This window comes from Aotus nancymaae, unplaced genomic scaffold, assembly GCF_030222135.1.
Source record: "Aotus nancymaae isolate 86718 unplaced genomic scaffold, 86718_ANA_hifiasm-v0.15.2.pri h1tg000062l, whole genome shotgun sequence".
NCBI lineage: Eukaryota > Metazoa > Chordata > Mammalia > Primates > Aotidae > Aotus > Aotus nancymaae.
In genome coordinates this window covers 39151415-39170177 of record NW_026988476.1, presented here as the reverse complement: position 1 = coordinate 39170177, position 18763 = coordinate 39151415, and the positions used below count along the sequence as shown (strand labels likewise).

General features: G+C 37.9%; 1 protein-coding gene across 16 annotated transcripts in view; it reads left to right on the top strand.

Annotated features, from left to right (window-relative positions):
* The window catches only part of ATP8B4 (ATPase phospholipid transporting 8B4 (putative)), a 397582-nt gene that overhangs the window by 246498 nt on the left and 132321 nt on the right, over nt 1–18763 (top strand). For 14 of the 16 annotated variants that reach the window (XR_001105656.2, XM_012442214.3, XM_012442229.3 and 11 more), the window contains 4 exons: nt 1301–1384; nt 4228–4473; nt 14252–14390; nt 18090–18220. Coding sequence is in view for 14 of the 16 variants with exons in the window: in XM_012442214.3 (XP_012297637.1) it covers nt 1301–1384; nt 4228–4473; nt 14252–14390; nt 18090–18220 (600 nt within the window). In the remaining 2 variants the exon portion in view is untranslated. Of the gene's footprint in view, nt 1–1300; nt 1385–4227; nt 4488–8120; nt 8226–14251; nt 14391–18089; nt 18221–18763 lie in introns of those variants that run through there. The other 2 variants (XR_001105657.2, XM_012442233.2) reach the window with 2 other exon arrangements.

The following is an 18763-nucleotide window of genomic DNA, read 5'->3' as shown; positions in this document are numbered from 1 at the left end:
ACTTATGTAATAAGCCATGTTTGGCTACACAGGATTGTTCTTCTTACTTCCTGACATCCATTATTCTTCCTACAGGTCACTCTGCTCTTCCCAACTGGGCCACCTTGCTGTTCTCTTAGCATAGTGGATGCTTTCTTCCCTTAGGGTTGTTTCATGGGACCTGCTGGCAGTATGGAATGTTGCAAGTCCCAGCATTCCCAGCTGTTTCAGAAAGCTGCATATTAGATCCATTTCCTTCAGATCTTATCTCAAATTCACTTCTCAGTGAGATTTTATTCAATCGCTGTATTAACAATGACAGCCTTCCCACATTCCCTATCCCCTTTCCTCTCTAGCACTTACTACTCAGTCCTACTCTCTGTAAATTTGATGTTGTTTATTCTCTTTCCCCTCTCTGCATTAGAATATAAATTTCATGATTTTATTTGATTGATCATGCTGAATTATTGGCTAGAACCTAATACCTGGCGCATAGCAGTTTATCAACAACTATTGAATGAATGAATAAATGAATAAATGATAGAGTGATAGAAGGGGCGTTGGTTAGGAGCTGGAGACCTGGGCTTTAATTTTTGCTTTTGCCAATAATAAGCTCTGTAACTGAAAGATTCTGTTTCCACGTCTGTCTGTACTCATTAGCAAAATGGGGATATACGCCTGCTCTACATGCCTCATTGACTTTTAGTGAGGCCCATGCAGGGAAGTTGTGTGTAACTTACTCTATACAGGTATGAGGGGATATTTTTATTGTTTTCCTTGTTCGTGCCCAGTACAGTGAGCATCTAGCTTCATGCCCATCTTACTTTAAACCACTCTCCCACAAAAACCTCTCCATTTTAACACAGGATAGAAATAACAGGCTCATTACTCTATTTCTCTCTGAAGATTTTAGTGAATCCTTTTTTACCACTTAGATAATTGGGCTTATTATAAGCCATTGAAAACCTGGGCAATGAAATGGCAGCCCTCAAGGTCCGGAGCCTCATGTGTGTCCTGCACTGTGTTAGGGGTACTGCGTGTATTATTTTGTCTTCACTGCCACACTGCAGGAAGGGTATACTTCACTTTAGAGATAAAAAAATTGGGGTTTAGAGAGGTCTAGTATCCCATTAAGGCAGCAGAGCTGGTAAGAGGCAGGTCTAGGAAAGAACTCATATTTGTCTGATTCCAAAAGCCAACTCCCACCCACCTCAGAAAACCTGGCTATTTAACCTAAATGTGAATATTTTCACTACCTAAACAGGAATATTTTCACTCCTGTGGATGATGTTCCTCACTTGTATGTTATATTTCTTTTCAGACTGTTTATGACCAGTGGTTCATCACCCTTTTTAACATTGTTTACACATCACTGCCTGTTTTAGCCATGGGGATTTTTGACCAGGTACGTTTTTTTTCCATCTTTATAACTTAATTTCTCTTTTGTGCCTTTTAGTTTCTTTTGAGTTCTACATAGAAGACACAATTCTAAGCAGAAACCCTAGTAATGCAGTTGTTTTAGTTGGTGTTGCATGGATTACAAATGCATCCAGGTCCACTGTGACTTCCTCACCCCGTACCCTAGCTTCCCCAAAGCATTATTTGGTAAAGGTTGGCTGCTCTCCTCTTAGAGATTCACATCCCATACGTTGCTCTAAAGGCTCTAGAAGTCCTGTAGGAAGTAGTCTCTTTAACTTCATTTTTAACCCAGCATTTCCCAAACTTCTATGACTGTAGTTTTTTTGTTTTCATATAGGACTTATTAATTAATATGTTTCAGAACTAGTTTCTGTGGTTCACACACTGGGAAATGCTGCCTTAGCCTCTGAGAGCTTATAAAGAACCATGCAGTGATAGAAAATCATGGAACTAGGTTGGTGCACAGGGGCTAGCATCTGCAGTGAGACTTCCTTGTTACACACAGCCCAGAACAGGAGCCATTGACCAACAGACAGGTCTGCCAGTGGGAGAGGAGGACGAGAAGCCCCAAAAGCCCCATAAGCCCCATGGCCATGGAAAGAAACAGCATAGATTTCTTTTGTCCAGCATCAAGGTGCTTGAGTGGGGAGAAAGAAGAGGATCAATTACAAAAATTGTGGATCCTTGGCACACTCAGAGCCTTGGAAGGGACTTCCTGGAAAGGGGAAAAAAATCTGGCTGCCTGTGGGGAAGTGAAAGACTAGCCAGTGGAGTTTCCATGGCACAGTTAGAGTGTCTTATGTTTAAAAAAGCTCTTTGTTTTTTTAAAAAGTATTTTTAAGGAGACCAGATTTTCTCCAGGCTGTTGTTAAACCCGTTTGTTAGGCCTCATTTTCTGGGCCAAAGCCGTCTATTGCAAAATATAAATCTTCACATTATGAGCTCACTCCAGTCTCCCATTCGGCTGGCTTTGTAGCCAGTTGTAAGTCTCCCTTCTCATATGTAAAAAGGGCAGTTTGTAAAAGGCATATTTTGTGGAATTCTACAAAAAGTAATGAACTTCTGAAGACCTTAGATGTAAAGAATTAAACGCATTCATTTCTCAGTACTCATGTTTACAAGTGTTTCTTTTCTTGGAGCTTTGTAGCTGCCTAGAATGTGGAGTAAAATAATAAAAATAAAGCAGTTTCTGGGAAAAGATGGTTATTGTGCAATTCAAAAAAAATATAATAATATAATAAGGCTTCCTATTACCATCAAGTTGAGTGTCTGTCCTTTCTTTTCCTGCTTTGTCAACCTTGGCCCTTAAACTGATCACAGGATTGTGGAACGCTGTGCTAGACAGGCCTCAGCAATCATCCACACATCTGCTCATTTTCTAAGTCAGAAACCAAGCCTTGGAGAGTCATTTCCCTAAAGCCACACAGCCAATAAGTGGCGCAGCTAAGCCTGGAACCAGGCCTCTTAACTTTGGGATTGCTACGTTATTACTGCTGTTGTTGTTATTATCATTATTCTATTAATTGTTATTTATAGAAGCATCTGGCACATTTATGATGTGGCAAGAACTCTACTAAATACTTTACATACTGATTTAAACATGGCAGTGGTTCCATGAGGGAGGTGTTACTATTTGCATTTCTGGGCATGAGGAAACTGAGACTCAGACGGATGAAGTAACAGGTCTAAGACTACACATCAGCTAAACCTGCTACCAGGGATTGAGCTCATGACTGTCTTGTTTCAAAACCTGTGCACATAACCCTCAGTCACTGAACTAGGGGAACAAGCACCCAAAAGTATCTCAAAACAGGACTTTCTAAAGAGAATATGCTAGTGTTTTTCCATGGGACTCTGTTTGGAGAGACCTGGGCCATCCCACAAGCAGGAAGGGGAATGTTCTCTTCCCCCAAGAGTTCACCACTTGTGTTGCTTCCACTTTGGCTGCTTCTCCTCCACCCATGGTCTGCTGATGTCCCTGTTGGTTGATTTTGCCATCCTTTTTGGTTTTTGACATTTGGCTTTGGTGCTCACTGTGGTTATCAGCACTATTTTGGAGCTGGCTGGAAATGCAGTCTTGGGCCCTCAGCCCTACTGAATCATAATCTGTTTCCCAGACGATTTGTATGCACATTAGGTTTGAGCAGCATCTAGTTTCTCTCAGGATCTGGTTAGTGTCAAATGTGCCACCTTCTCATTCTGTCTAAATTCTTTGTTCTGAACACCTGTTAACTGGTGTTAAAATTGTAACTGGGGATGATCCTCAACCCTCAGTCTCAGCCTCCTCCTTACCTGGAATCCCAGACGCAGTTTCCCCTTTTCCCTGGTCTTCCTCTGGCTCCCCTCCCTCAAAGTCACAAGCACTGATTTGACAGTTCTGACTCCACAGCTCTCTACTGTCATCTCCTGGTCACTACCACTCACTATCTTGGCAATTAACTTCTGGGGCCCATTGTCTGCACATGATGTGCTGGAATTCTGGGACCATGAATGCTTCTAACAGCCTGCAGGAGAGTGTAGGAAAGAAACTTCAATTTGAAGCCAAATAGCTAGGCTCAGATGAAGCCCTGGTTCTGCTATGTATGAGCTGTGTGACCTCTCATGAATCTCTCTTGGAGACTCAAGCTCCTTCTCTGTAAAGTAGAGATCATTTTATTATCTTCTGGTTTATTGTGGTAATGCAAACAAGATAATGTCCTGTTCTGGCCCAGTGAGTAGTGCATATTAGGACATGCTTAAACAGGTATTTGCTATTTCTGAAGACAGGGAATACAAGCCCTCTCTGACTCTTTTTATTCCTTCTCCACTGAAATTACACTCTGTTTACAGGATGTGAGTGACCAGAACAGCATGGATCATCCCCAGCTCTACGAACCGGGACAGCTGAATCTACTTTTTAACAAGCGTAGATTTTTCATTTGTGTGTTGCATGGAATCTACACCTCATTTGTCCTTTTCTTCATCCCCTATGGGGCCTTTTACAACGTGGCTGGAGAAGATGGGCAACATATTTCTGACTACCAGTCCTTTGCAGTTACCATGGCCACATCTTTGGTCATTGTGGTCAGTGTGCAGGTAACCATATTGGTGTAAGCATCTTAACTTGATGGGTTTACAACTTAAAAAATTCTATTTCATTGTTGGCTGATTTTGCCTACTTGTTAGGGGAAAATAATCCTAAAGGAATACTGGGGTTTTCTTTTTAACTACACATTTTGAGGTGAAAACAGGAAACTTTAACATAAATTATCAGATGTGGAGAATTAGCACCAGGTGTCTATAATATCCACGTTAGTCGAAACCTCACAATTTATCACTTCTTTGGGTGTGCGTTGTATGTAAAGATAAATGATTATACTATTATTTCCTTCTTGTATTTGAAGAAGAAAATTCCAGTAAGGGAAAGAGAAACTTGCCTATGATTTTGTTAAGACTTAATAATTTCAAGGTTTTAAAGTGAGATCTAAAGTTTGGTTGGCAATACATTTCTATGGAATTATTCAAGAGATTCAATGCTGTATCTGTGACATATCTGAATCTCACATTCAGAGGACCTCTTCTGGTGGGGATGATTTTTTGAGGCTTCATTGACCTTCCTCCATCTTGAGTTGTGTGTCTATTTCCTTTTTAATGCAAGTGGTGGTCAATGCCATTAGATACTGAGTTAGAGTTCATAAAACTTTTATTTTTATTTTTTGAGGGGAGGATTGGTATGTTGCCCAAGCTTGTCTGGAACTCCTGAGCTTAAGTAGTTGTTCACCTTGGCCTTCCAAGTAGCTGAGATTACAGGTGTGCATCACCACACATAGTTACAAAAATTTTTCCTCTATCACTATCTGTAGCTCTTAGGAGGTACAAGCATGTGACCTCTGTTTTATTTTGTTGTCTTTTGGTTACTGAGCCAACTGTTAATAATTAGGTGATCTTCTCTTTGTCATGAGGGTACATTTCCAATTCTCTAGATTCTCTTTCTGTAGAGAGGACAGTGGTGGGATGTACAAGGACATCTTTTTAGTGGTAACAGCTTTTTCACCTCCAGCTCAGACCTGTTACTTGGTAGTCCAAGATTATTTGAAAGGTAGTAACTGAAATAAAAGGCCACTCTCTGAAGAAGAAGCAAATAGAAAACATTCTTCATACTGTCCTTAATATGATCTGTTTATAAGTAAGCGTAATAAATTATCTGGAAGAGTCATTATGGGTATGATATGTGACAAGCATTAAATGTTTGTGTGTATGTGTGTCTGCATGCACGTGTGTATGCATGTGTGTGTGTGTGTGTGAAACTGGTGTTCACAATTAACCCTGCAATTTTTGGTAAACTTAATCTTTCTAATTTAAAAAAAAACATGCTTTTATGCCCATGCATCTTTTTCTCTTTTTTCTTTTGCTTGCCCATAATTTGTTTTATGTGCTGTTACAGTAGTGCCAGTGCCATGTTTTTATATTAACTTTATGTTTAGAAGCTGTTTTTCTCATAAAACATACAGTTCTCATTTTAGTTGGATGTTGAAATTACATTTCTATTTTCTCACAAGTTGGGAGACCACAGAAACAATCACATTTTAAAAAACATGATTTAATCACAAAAACAAATTACTGAATTTCAAAAGTTTATTTTAAAATCTTCAAGTGACAAGAAGAAGTAACTTGAAGTTTTTAAAATAAACATTTGAAATTTCTTACCCTTGATTATCCGGGTTTTATAAGAATGATGTAGAATGATATCCATGCTTTTTCAGAGGGGATTTACACTTAGGCTCACCGTAACCATTGGCCTCTCGTTCAGGATGTTTTGCAAGAGGATATCCAAATCCATTTGCTTCAGACCTTAATGGACATTTGTCTCTTCAAAATCCATTTTCTGCCTTCCATCTCCTCAAGGACAATGGTGGTCCGACCCATTCCTCCAATCTCATTACTCACAACACCCCAGCTACACTGACCTTGGTTCTGCTCCTGGAATTCACCAGTCTCACCATTTGCCTGCCTTATGCTTTTGCTCTTTCCTGCCTGGAACATTGTTCCCTCAGATTCCCTCACATATCATTTTGTCAGAGGAGCCTCTGTTGATCCATTTAAACTAAGGCCCCTTTATTTTCTCTAATGGAATAGAAATCATAGCTGTTATCTCCCTTGTATGCACAAATTTAGTTGTGTGTCCCTCATTTAATGTCTTTCTACCTCCTAGACTGTACCGTTCATGTAGGTGGTGGAAATGTCTATTAATTACTGTATACCCAGAGCTGAGCACATCACCTGTTGGTGTGACAGACACACAATGGATATTTCTTGAGTATTGGATAAATAAGGGAGATGTTGAGAGGAAATTCTCCCACTACTGATCCTGTCATAACAAGAGAGTTCATCTGGGTTTGTCAAGTTCCTAGGAAAGAACCATCATAACTGATGTGTTTACAGATTGTGTCGACAGTTTTCAAATGTGCCCAGAGTTTCCAACCAGTTTGATACAGGGTCCTCCTGTGCTGAATGACCCAGCTGTGAAATGTTGTGTGGGGAAAAGTGAGACATTTTAGATGCCTTCAAAAGCAAGGCAGTGCAGGCAAAGCCAAGTACCGCATGGCTTCAGAAGGTGGGATGTGCTGTGTTTGCCATACCTCCTGCAGCCAGACAGAAACTTAGGCTATGCATGCACCTGTGGTGCCTCTACCCTAAAAGCACAAAATCCTTTTAATTTTATTTTTGTTATAAAAGGAATACATTGCAGGAAATTCAGGAAAAGTATAAAAGTGCAGAGAAAAATTAAAATTCACACATAATCCCAAATCAGGGTTAGCATGAAAAAAATGGAAATTAGATTATATATGATTTTGTCTTATTTTTTCACACAACTTTGTATCACAAGCATTTATCTTATTTATAAAAAATTTTTTGAAATATCCCTGTAAATGGCTGTAGTATTCCACCATATAAATGTGCCATAATTTATTCAACCATGTTGCTGTTAAGATTGCTTCTACATTTCACTATGGCAAATTGTACAATGCGGAAACTTTCATATAGTACATAATTCTCAGCATGATCCTCTAGTTACTTTCTAAGGAGTTATCTCACTAAAGCTAGGAATTCTGGGCTAGAAGATATAAGAAAGTTTAAGGTACTTGACACATATTGCCAAATAGCTTTCCAAATAGATTGTATCGTTTTCAGCTAAATGGTGCAAATTACCCTTCTCAGCACCCCATCACTGATTTAGAGTATTACTTTGAATTATTTTATAATTAAAACATTGATAACCTTTTGTTGCCTGGGAAATAATAAATGCATGCTGCTCAAACAGGAATAATTTCTTTAAAAACTTTAAATTTTGAAATAATTTTAAATTTATAGAATAGTTGCAGAGACTACAAAGACAGTTCCTGCATACTCTCACCTAGACGTTCTCTGATGTTAATGTTAACATCTTACCTCACCATGGTACATCTGTTAAAACTATGAAATTTGCATTGGTATAATACTATTAACTGAGCTGTGGATTTCATTCAGATTTCTCCAGTTTTTTCATTAATTACCTTTTTCTCTTCTAGGATCCAATCCAGGATCCCACATTGAATTTAGTGGTCATGTTCCTTAGTCTCCTCCCATCTCTCACAGTTCTATAGTCTTTGCTTGTCTTCCATGACCTTAACACTTTTGAAGACTGGTCTTCAGATATTTTGTAGAATGTTTCTCAGTTTGGGTTTTCTGATATTTTTTCTTAGGAAAAGACTTGAGGTGTGGTGGATTTGGGGGAAGAATCACAAAGAGGTGATGTGTTCTTGTCTCATCCTGTCAGGGAGCACGTGATTGCAACATGATTTATACAGGTGATGCTAATCTTGGCTACTCGATTACAATGGTGTTTTTCAGGTTTCTCCACTATAAATGGATTATATTTCCCTTTCCATACTCTGTTCCCTGAAAGTAAGTCACTAAGTCCAACCCCATTCAAGGGTAGGAGAATTAACCTTTACCTCCTATAGGAAGGAGTATCAAATAATTAGTGATTATATATTAAAACCGTAGCAGGTATACTTTTAAATAAAATTGCTCTAACAAACAGGGGCCCCAAAGGTAAAAAGGATTTACCCAAGAGCACACAATGACAACATTGCAGGTTTAGCACTAAGATCCAACAGTCTGATTTCCCAAGGTGATGTTCTTTAATAAAGACATTTGTGATTATTTTATTAAAGATTTGAGGCAAGCATTTCTTACAGCACAATTATTACTGGGCTGTGAATAATTAGGCATAGTTGAGAAGCAGTGAAATGTAATGCTCATCATTGTAATTCAGACACAAAGTCATGTACTTTAAAAGAGGAGGTGCTGCCTGTCACCCCTCAGTTGCTGGGAATCTCTTTGCTGTGTTACAGGGTTGAAGTTCCCTATACCTTATTCACATACTCCCAGCCCATTGTTTTCTCCCCTACATGATTTCTCTCTACCCTCACTCCCAGTCTCACTTCCACGATTAATTCTGAGTGCTTGAGAGCATAAAACAGCCAGGATATTGAGGATAACTTTCTGGGCAGGAGGTTGAGGTAGGAAAGATCCAGACTAGAAATGGTAGCCTGGAAGCAGAATGAGTGAGACTGGACACCAGGTTTCCAGTATCTGGCATGCTTTGTTTGCCACTGCATTCCTAATGGAAACTACAGTGCTAGACACAAATACACATTTTTTGAAAGAATGTAGGGGCAAAGGAATATGAGGAGAGAGGTTAAAATTGAGCAAAGGAAGTGAAAATAATTTGTTTGTGTTACCCAGCTATCCCATTTGTCTTAACCTAGATGACCAAAGCAGTCCTGCCCTTGATGGCAGCTGTCAGAGACCTATATCATCACCACCACCATGAGTGATACCATGCATTATATTTACTCCTCACGATGCCATTATGCAGTAAATATTATGGGCCCTTTTTATAGATAAAGTTCCGAGAGGTTAAACGACTTCCCTGAGGTCACACAATAAGTCTCAGAGCCAGGACTGGAACCCAGTTCTGTGTAATTCCAGTATTATCTGGAACAAAGTCGATAGTGAAAGTGGTTAAAACACAACATTTTCAAGAAATATGAGAACAAACCTTACACTAATTATAAAGGAAATGTCAGATACTGTGCCAGATACTGGGATAATTCCATTATCTCATTTAATTATCGTTATGGTCCTATGAAATGTAAATACTATTACCACCATTGAGAAAATAGATTAAGCAAGAAGGTTAAGTTATATTTCAAGTCATACAAAAAGTGGTAGGCCAGGATTTGAACAGAGGTTTTCTGAGTCCAGATCCCCAGCTCCAAAGCCATGTGAACCTCCCTTCATTGTAAAGATAAGTAGAAGCTGTGGGCCTCCCCAGTCACATAGTAGCTACAGGGAATTCGTAGTCCCCACCTCCCTCATTCATATGGGATCACCCTTAGCTAGCATGGGAGACAAACTTAATAGATGACAAGCACATAGATGTTTCTTTTGATGGTAGAGTTTCAACTTGGGGAATGTATAGATTCCCAGTTTCTGTCATTTTAGTCTAACTCTTTGGGAAAATCACCACTTGTTTTTATTTCTAGGAAGCCCTGAAAATGTCTGTTTTACCATAGAGTTCTTAGACCCAAGTATGTAAATGTTTGTAACCATGGGAGCTAGGCAATTTTGGCTTCAATCAAAAACTGTAGTCTTAATATATAAAATAGTAACTTTCAAAAATTCTATGAATAAGCTCACTTTGACAGCAGCATTAATATCCTTTCCTCACTGTTTAAGCTTGACTTTTCATTGTGGTAACAACCTCTATGAAATTTCCATGGTCTTACAGTTATAACTCTTACGTCCTGCTGACATTACAGGCCAAATTTAAGTAGTCACTATTTAAAAAACAACAACAACAACAGTATTTTTCAATTATTTGAATTACAAAATGCTCTTTTAAACATTTCAAAGAGTAAAAAAGTGATTAAAATAAAATGAACCATATTCCTTTCCCTCCCTTCTTTAACTGCTATAATGATGATTATAGCCTAAATCCTTCTATATTTTTTCTTTGCTTTGAGATGACACATACCCACATATTTAACAAAAGGAGATAATAATTATGTATATTGTTCTGTAATACACTTTTCTTGCTTAACTAGACATTCTGAACAGCTTTCCAAATCAACACATTCAGATCTATCTTAATTGTTTTAATAGCTGTACAGAAATTTGTAATACGAATGTGTAATTATTTATCTATTGATAAACATACAAGATGTTTCTATGTGTTTTTTTTTTTGCTATTAAAGCAATACTACAATGCATATATTAGTACATATATTTTATATACTGTCAGATAGATTTCTAGAAATGAGACTTCTGGGGTTAAAACTCCTAATTTTTATGGGTCTGCTAGATAAAGAATGGTATTTCTCTGACTGCTGGGTCAGAGAGTATGTACATTTTACATTTTTATAAAAATTGCCATAATATTTTCGCAGAAAAATTAGTAGTTCCAAATGACAGACACTTTAAAAATTTAAGCTAAAAAAAGAGGTTTATTAAAACATGTTAGGTAGCTTCAGTGGAAACACCGCTGTTATCACCTCTTACAGCTTGGCTCTGATCACACTGGGAATGGGATGCCAGGTCAGTCATAGACTTCCAGAAGCGCCATCACCTTTGCCATGTTTGTCAAATGCTGAGAAAAGCATATTAAAGTTTGCTGTTGTGATTATGATTCCTATTACGTTTTCCTTGTTTTCAAAGTGGTTTTTAGCTCATATAATTTAAGCTATATTCTTTGTCACTTAATAGTTTCTGATTGTTAATTTGTCTTTGTAGCTTTTATCTTTTTTCATAATAAAAGACTCTTAAGATTTATTTTATATATTAGTTTGCTTCTCTTGCTTTTTTTAGTTTGCATTTGCCTTATGTATAATCTTGGCCAATTTCTTAATTTTCATTTATTTCTTGTCTCATTCTATTAGTTTTCCTTGATAAGAATGTTTAAGCTACTCATTATTATTGTAATAACTTGTACTTTATCATGCTATATTAATATTATTTTATGATTACTTTTCTGTTTTTTAATTTCTGTTTTATTTTTTTCCTTTTTTATACTGGGATGCACTAATTGTGATTTAAAAATATCCCACTTCTGGCCAGGCATGGTGGCTCATGCCTGTAATCTCAGCATTTGGGAGGCCAAGGTGGGTGGATCACCTGAGGTAGGAGTTCAAGACCAGCCTGGCCAACGTGGCAAAACCCCGTCTCTACTAAAAATACAAAAAAAAAAATTAGCTGGGTATGGTGGTGAGCGCCTATAGTCCCAGCTACTCAGGAGGCTGAGGCAGGAGAATTGTTTGAACCTAGGAGGCAGAGGTTACAGTGAGCCGAGACTGTGCCTTTGCACTCCAGCCTAGGTGACAAGAGTGAGACTCTGTCTCAAAAAAAAAAAAAAAAAAATCCCATTTATCATGAATAATGTACAGGTTTTACTATTATATTCTTATTTTATTTCTCCTTATTTTCATAGTTATTTAAGTATGTATTTCCATATTGGCAGAATGGAATTCCATGCATAATATGAAACTCTGTTCTTCATCAAATGTTTCACTATCTTGTAAACCTTTCCTTATGCCTCTTCAATTAAACAGTTTTGGAAATGTTTTTATCTTGCTTATCCCTCTCTGTCCCTACTCCCATCCCCAAGTCTTACATGTTAATTATTTAGAATTTATTTCCAGGATTTTATTAAATGCTTCTTTAACATATTTGCTTACTATCACCATTTTTTCCAAATCGATACTGCCTTTCATACATTATAACTCATCTAGAACTAACTATACATTTACAAAAACCATTGCTCACCAACATTTTTATGCCCTGTCTCCTGCCATTTTTAGGTCTTTGTACTGTTTAAATTTTTATTTCATTGCAGAAATGTCCTTGAGTAATTTTTCTGAAAGGATATTAAGATGTTATACTTTTAAGCTCAATGCTTTTTTTTTTGCCTTTATATTTACATGCTATATTGGATAAGCATAAGATCCTTGAGTCAGAGCCTTTTTCTTTAGGAACTTTGTTGTTGCTTCACTGTAGAGTTATGTTTCAACAATTTTGTGTTGTTTCACAGTTTTACTGTGATAGTTTGATGTTATGTTGATTCTCTTTCCTTCTCTGTATAAAAGGTTATGTTACCAGAATCTTGTTTCATTACTTTGGATAGGACCTAAAGGACCCTCTCAATCTGAAAATCTATGCTATTTGTTACCACAGAGCAGTTTTCTTTTGTCATTTCTTTGATTGTTACTTTTCTATTTGTTCCTTTTTAGCTTTCTAAAATGCCATTATTTGTATATTCGGGTCACAGATCTGAGATCTGTGAATTTACTGTTCATGTCTCATCTTTCTGCAAATGGTTTCCATTTCTCTAAGTTTTTCTTCTCTGTTGTGAGATAATATTTGTATTTGTTTTGTCCAGAATATTAATTTAGTTCTATTCAGTGACTATTCTTTGGTTTTGTTGTCGAATTTTAAATTCAGAAATAGTGTGATTTTCTTTCAGTTTTTTTTCTGTGACCTAATTGCATCTTCTTAAGGGGTCTTATGACATTTTGTTGTTGTTGTAGTGCTTGTCTGTCTCTTCTATTAGTTCTGCTTCAATAGGAGCCACCTATTCTCGCTTTTTCAGCTGAATCCTTTTAAATGGGTTGTAATTTTTCTTTGCCTACTTTTACCCTTACAGATCAGTCTATCATTTTCTCTTGAGAGTGTTAAACTAACAGGTGGTGGAAGGTAGAGTTGGAGATTTTGGTGAAATGTCTTGGCAGCTAACTGAACTGGAAAGCTGGCATGTCTTTGCTGAGGCATGGATGGCAGGGCTGTTTTCAGACCTTCTGAGGAGAGGAAAGGCTGTACTTTTATAAACCCTATAGTTCACATCAAAGGCTGCCAGCATCATTTTAATGGGGACACATTTTAAGGGACAGTAAACTACAGGTGGGAAGAGGAAGTATGTCTCATGTTGAGAGGGATCTGTTTACTATGCAGATAGGCCCCCCTCAGGCAGATGGGAAACCTTTGGTCTTGCAAAAGACTACTAGAAATGCAAACCTTCACTTGGACCTGGATCACTTGGGACCTATGAGATGCAAATAATGATACCAGAACCTACTTTTTTATTCTCTGAAGAATTCAAGTGTTCATATTTACCAGTGGCATCCTTGACTCCCCAATAGCAAACCACTCTTCTAGCTGAGCTGCCACAACAAGTTACTGGAAGGAAGAAGAGCTGGTGACCATGCTCCCAGGTCATTATAAATCCCAGTTTCTGAATTTTATGTCAAAGTAAGGCTGAGGAATTTTCTTTGTTATCAATTAATTGAAGAGAAAGGATCATCAAAATGAGTTGGGATATTGGTGTAAAAAAGATGCATTTGTAAAAATCATATTGTGAAAATTTACTTACAGAGTATGAAATATTGCATTTGTCCATTACAGAAAGAATTTTTTTCCAATAGGAAAGTTTTGACAGACATTTGGAAAGTAACTTAAAAATGCTAAACCACTGTGCTTTCATATTTCTCACTTAAAAGAAGTTTAATATGTTTAACATCTTACCTCCTGATTCTGACTCAACCTTGGCAGATATAATGGCTTGCATATAGAAGTTCTAAGGTCAATTTTCTACCAGAAATATGAAGTCAGATCAGTCCCCTGGTTGTGTTCAGAAAGTGGGGATGCCAGTGGTTGACTTGACAACTAGGCAGGTGCAGCCTTCCTGCCACAGGGCGGTTCCGGGAAACATCACTAGGTAAAATGATGCTCTTTTAATCCTCAAAGACCTCCCCTTTGCATTTGATTTTATTTACAGATAGCCTTGGATACCAGTTACTGGACTTTCATTAATCATGTCTTCATCTGGGGGAGCGTTGCCATTTATTTCTCCATTTTATTTGCAATGCACAGTAATGGCATCTTTGGCATCTTCCCAAATCAGTTTCCATTTGTAGGTAAGTGAGTCATGTTGATTAGTAGGGCCTAGTGTCATGCTGCTGTTTACTTGTCTTATGATTTATTTTTTGTGTTGGGTAAAGCTGGGGATGATTAGTGATCATTTGTCCAGAAATTGATTCAGCCAGGCATCTGAAGGCTTCTGGGCTTAAAAGTGGCTCTAAAAGCTCACTCAGTTTCTGCTGTCTCTACTAGACGCAGAAGAATCACTGATAGTAGCTTACAGGTTCTTTACAGTTTACATGTAGTAGGCTGTTTCTTTGAAAATGAGAGGCATGGCACATACATTAGGGCGACCTGAAGACCTGTCAAATGTTCATATATGGTAGAGAGAGAAAAAGAAATACTAGACTCCCCCTTTATGCCATATTATCACCAACATCTGCCAAAATTCACCCATAGAACTTATTTGCATTTAGATAAGAATGAAACTATGTATAATTTAGAGCCTTCTGAAAATTCCTGGACATTTATCCATAAGTGGCATGAGGAATAGGCTTTGTAGTTAGACATTCAGGGTTCAAACACCAGCTCCACCACCTAGCAAGCTGTGTAAGTTTGAGGTAGTTTCTTCTTTCCGTGTAAGAATATATAGGAATAAACAAACTCCTTTTCTCCTATACTCTCAGTCAGCCATCAACACAGAAGACTTCTGTGACCTCTGGTCACCAAGAAGTGGGGATTTCTTTCCACCAATAACCAATGAAGTGTTTCTGTAGAGGACCCTAGCTTGATGTTTTCCTATTCAATTCCAACAGTATCTACTTGGAGATAGTGTCAGATCCCACAGGTTGAGGGCTAGGTTCCTCACGACTGCCCACACATTTCTAATGCCACTAGCAAGCCACAGGATGTTTTACCTCTACTTCTGACCAGTTGGCTACAAATTAGGATTCCCACAACCCCCTCCTTGGGTTTGATTAATTTCTAGAGTGGCTCACAGAACTCAGGGAGACACTTACATTTACTGGTTTATTATAAAGAATATTACAAAGGATACAGATAAAGAGAAGCATAGAGCTAGTATGGGGAAAGGGGTGCAGAGCTTCCATGCCCTTTGCAGTCCTCCCACCCTCCAGGAACCTCTACATGTTCAACTATCTGGGAACTCTTTGAACCCTGTTCTTTAAGGCTCTTATGGAGGCATTATTATATAAGCAAGATTGATAAAGTCATTGGCGATTGGTGATCAACTTAACCTTTAGTCTCCCTCCCCTTCCAGGAGATTAGAGGCTGGGCTGAAAGTCCCAAACCTCTAATCCTGCCTTAGTCTTTTTGATGATCAGCCCTCATCCTGAAGCTACTTAGGGTCTTCCAGCCAACAGTCAACTCATTAACATACAAAAACACACTTACCACTTTAAGAATTTCAAGGAGTTTTTTAAGTGTTTGCCAGAAAACAAGAGAGAAAGACCAAACATACAGCTCACAATATTATACTATGCATTAATGTCTTCACTTAGAAACTGAGGCTCTTATTAAGCCTTATTTTCATAGAAAATTTATGAGGATTAAAGGAAACAATACATATAAATCACTTAGTATGTATTTTGGTACATAGTACTTTTTAAATAAATGTTAATTGTGGTGATGGTGATTATTATTATTCATGAAAATGAGGCTTGATTCCTGGTTGGGAACACTGCAGAGGAATTTGAACATCAGATGAACAGCAAAGGACTCCCTAAAATCTCTTAGAACCTTGAGATTCTATTATTCTACAAAAAGCATACCTCTGGGCTATGTATAGAGTATACTATCATTGCACTCCACATTTCAAAATGATTCCCAGCAAAGGCCACTGAGCTTTATAAAAGAAGGCTATTAATATACTTTCTCAGAGGTTTTGAAATCTCTAGTGTGTGTGAAATAAGTTGCTGAGAGTGAAGTTTCCGAGTTCATCTAAACAAACTGGAAAAGAGAGATGTGTAGTGACCAACACATTCTTGAACTTAATCAGGCAAGAATGAGATTTGTATCCACTAATTGAGGAAGTAAATTCTTAGACTGATTCATGTAGAAAGCAAAATAAGACCACAAGGACCAAAATAGAATTATAAGGTTATAAGGTTACAAATTTACATTGATGCCAAGGCACCTGAAATTGTATTTAATTCCATTTAAATTCACACATACACTTAAAAATGTTCCTCAACTTCTGCCTTTTTCTACATGTAAATGGAAATCTTTAAATTGCACCACTCTTACTTAATATGTACTGGTAATACTTTGTTTACCAAAAGATTCCAACTATGTAGAGACATGTTGGATATGAGTAAGAATAAGCATATTAGGAAAGAAAGACACTAGAACTATTTTTGTTTTATTTTTTTAAGATCGTTTGCCAAATTGAAAAGTTCAGTGCATTGACTAGAACATTTCAAGTCCTAAGAGAGCACTGTAATGCATAATGAGATTAGAATGCCTCAACTGGAGAAAGTAATTTGTGTGGGGACCACTCTTTCCAGCTAAGCACATGCCATTTCAGTAATTAATTACTGAGCTCCAATGAAATTTTTTAAAAGTTAGATCAACATTGGGGTTTCAGAAAAGAATTTTTTTTCCTTACTAACTAGCAGCAAACAGGAGTGTGGTTTCAAAGTGAAGCTTGTTTTCCCAGCCATGCCGGAGGGTACCAAGCTTCAAGGAGCTCAAAGAGACATTTAATTTATTGAATCAAGTTTGTTTCTGCCCATGGCTGAAGGCAGCTGGAATCAGCTGCTCTTGGGTAGGCAGATTCTACTCTTCAGAGCCAGAAAAAGCAGACATACCATTCGGTAGCCAAGCCCTCATACCCAAAGCCCATTTGAATGGTGGTAACATTTGAACACTGGGATAGGGGACCTGGATAATTGGAGGTATGATGCTAAATCTCTAGAAAATGAAGAGGGACCAAAGTTTATTTTGGTGATATAAGCAGCGTTGGCATCTTCCCATGAAGCTTGTCTGCCTGCCTTACTGACCCTTATTGCCTTGTTCAAACTCACATTGAGGTATGTGAGGTGTGAGTAAAAAGTAAAGGAAACTGGCTGCGGACTTGGAAATGAGTTTCACTGTCCCATTGCCTGGCAAGTTGGATGGATACATCAACAGTCTCCTGGTGAGGGGATGCTGTTTTCACAAAACCAGGAGCCTTCCTGATTTTGGAACTTTGAGTACCTCATAACCAAATGACATTGAACAGATAACAAGTCCCTCTGAGGCAGTTTTTCTGAAGCCATTGCCTGGAATTTATAAGGCTTGTTCTGCAGTAGATAAAGCTTCCCTTTTATGACATAGCCAATCGGTGCAATCATTATTGCACCGATCGTACCTATATCTGGAATGTTTTTTGTGTAGTTTTGATATGATGGTTTTTAATTCGAGAGTCCATAAGGGTAAAGGGTACATGTGCCTTTTAAAAATAATGGCTGCCTTGTAAGCACGGAATCTTGATGCTGGAAGAGAGAATTGTGCTCCATGAGTGATACTGGACTGAGCCTGGATGAGAGAATACTTGGCTCAGGCTGGTAATCTCGAAGTGGTAAGGCCACTAAGCAGTTCCTGAGGGTGATCTTAGCACTTCTGCCTTCTTATCATCGTGGTGACATTAGGTGATCCAAATCTCACCATTTCAAAGAAGACTTTATAGGAACAAAGAACCTATTTATTAATTCAGTCCTACTTATAACCACAGTGTATATTTTCTTTAATGACAGGTAATGCACGACATTCCCTGACCCAGAAGTGCATCTGGCTTGTAATTCTCTTAACGACAGTGGCTTCAGTTATGCCAGTGGTGGCATTCAGATTTTTGAAGGTGGATTTATACCCAACCCTGAGTGATCAGGTATGTCGCAGTGCTGATGAATTCTTGAAGTCTGGTTTTTGAGTCTTGAAATGATGTCCTTTTCTTCCTAATTGGAAGCTCAGAGATGGGCTAATGAAATTGTCACAAGCAGACACCTACTGGTACATGAGATCACATCAGGATAGATGGGACTGCCCACATATTGAATATACTAGTCCTTAGTACCAATGAAGAGAGAAGCATTAATACTAAATGTGATGGGGAGTCATAAATTACAAGTTAAACTGGGTATTTTTAAAAGCTGACTTTTAAAAAGAAGCTCACAGGCATCATTTTGGATAATTTTTCCAAGGGAAAAGAATGTTATAGGAAAAGATTGATTTGAGGGTAAGTACAGACACAATAAAAAGGAGACAAGCATGGCATGAGTCAAAGGGGCTTAACATTTTTGTAGAAATCTAGTAGCAGATTCAGAAACATGAGTGAGATGTTACCTTCTGAACAGATTAAGAAGGGGAAGAGTAACACTATGGGTAGATTAGAAATATAACTTGGAAGGAAAATAGGAAGAACAGTTTATAG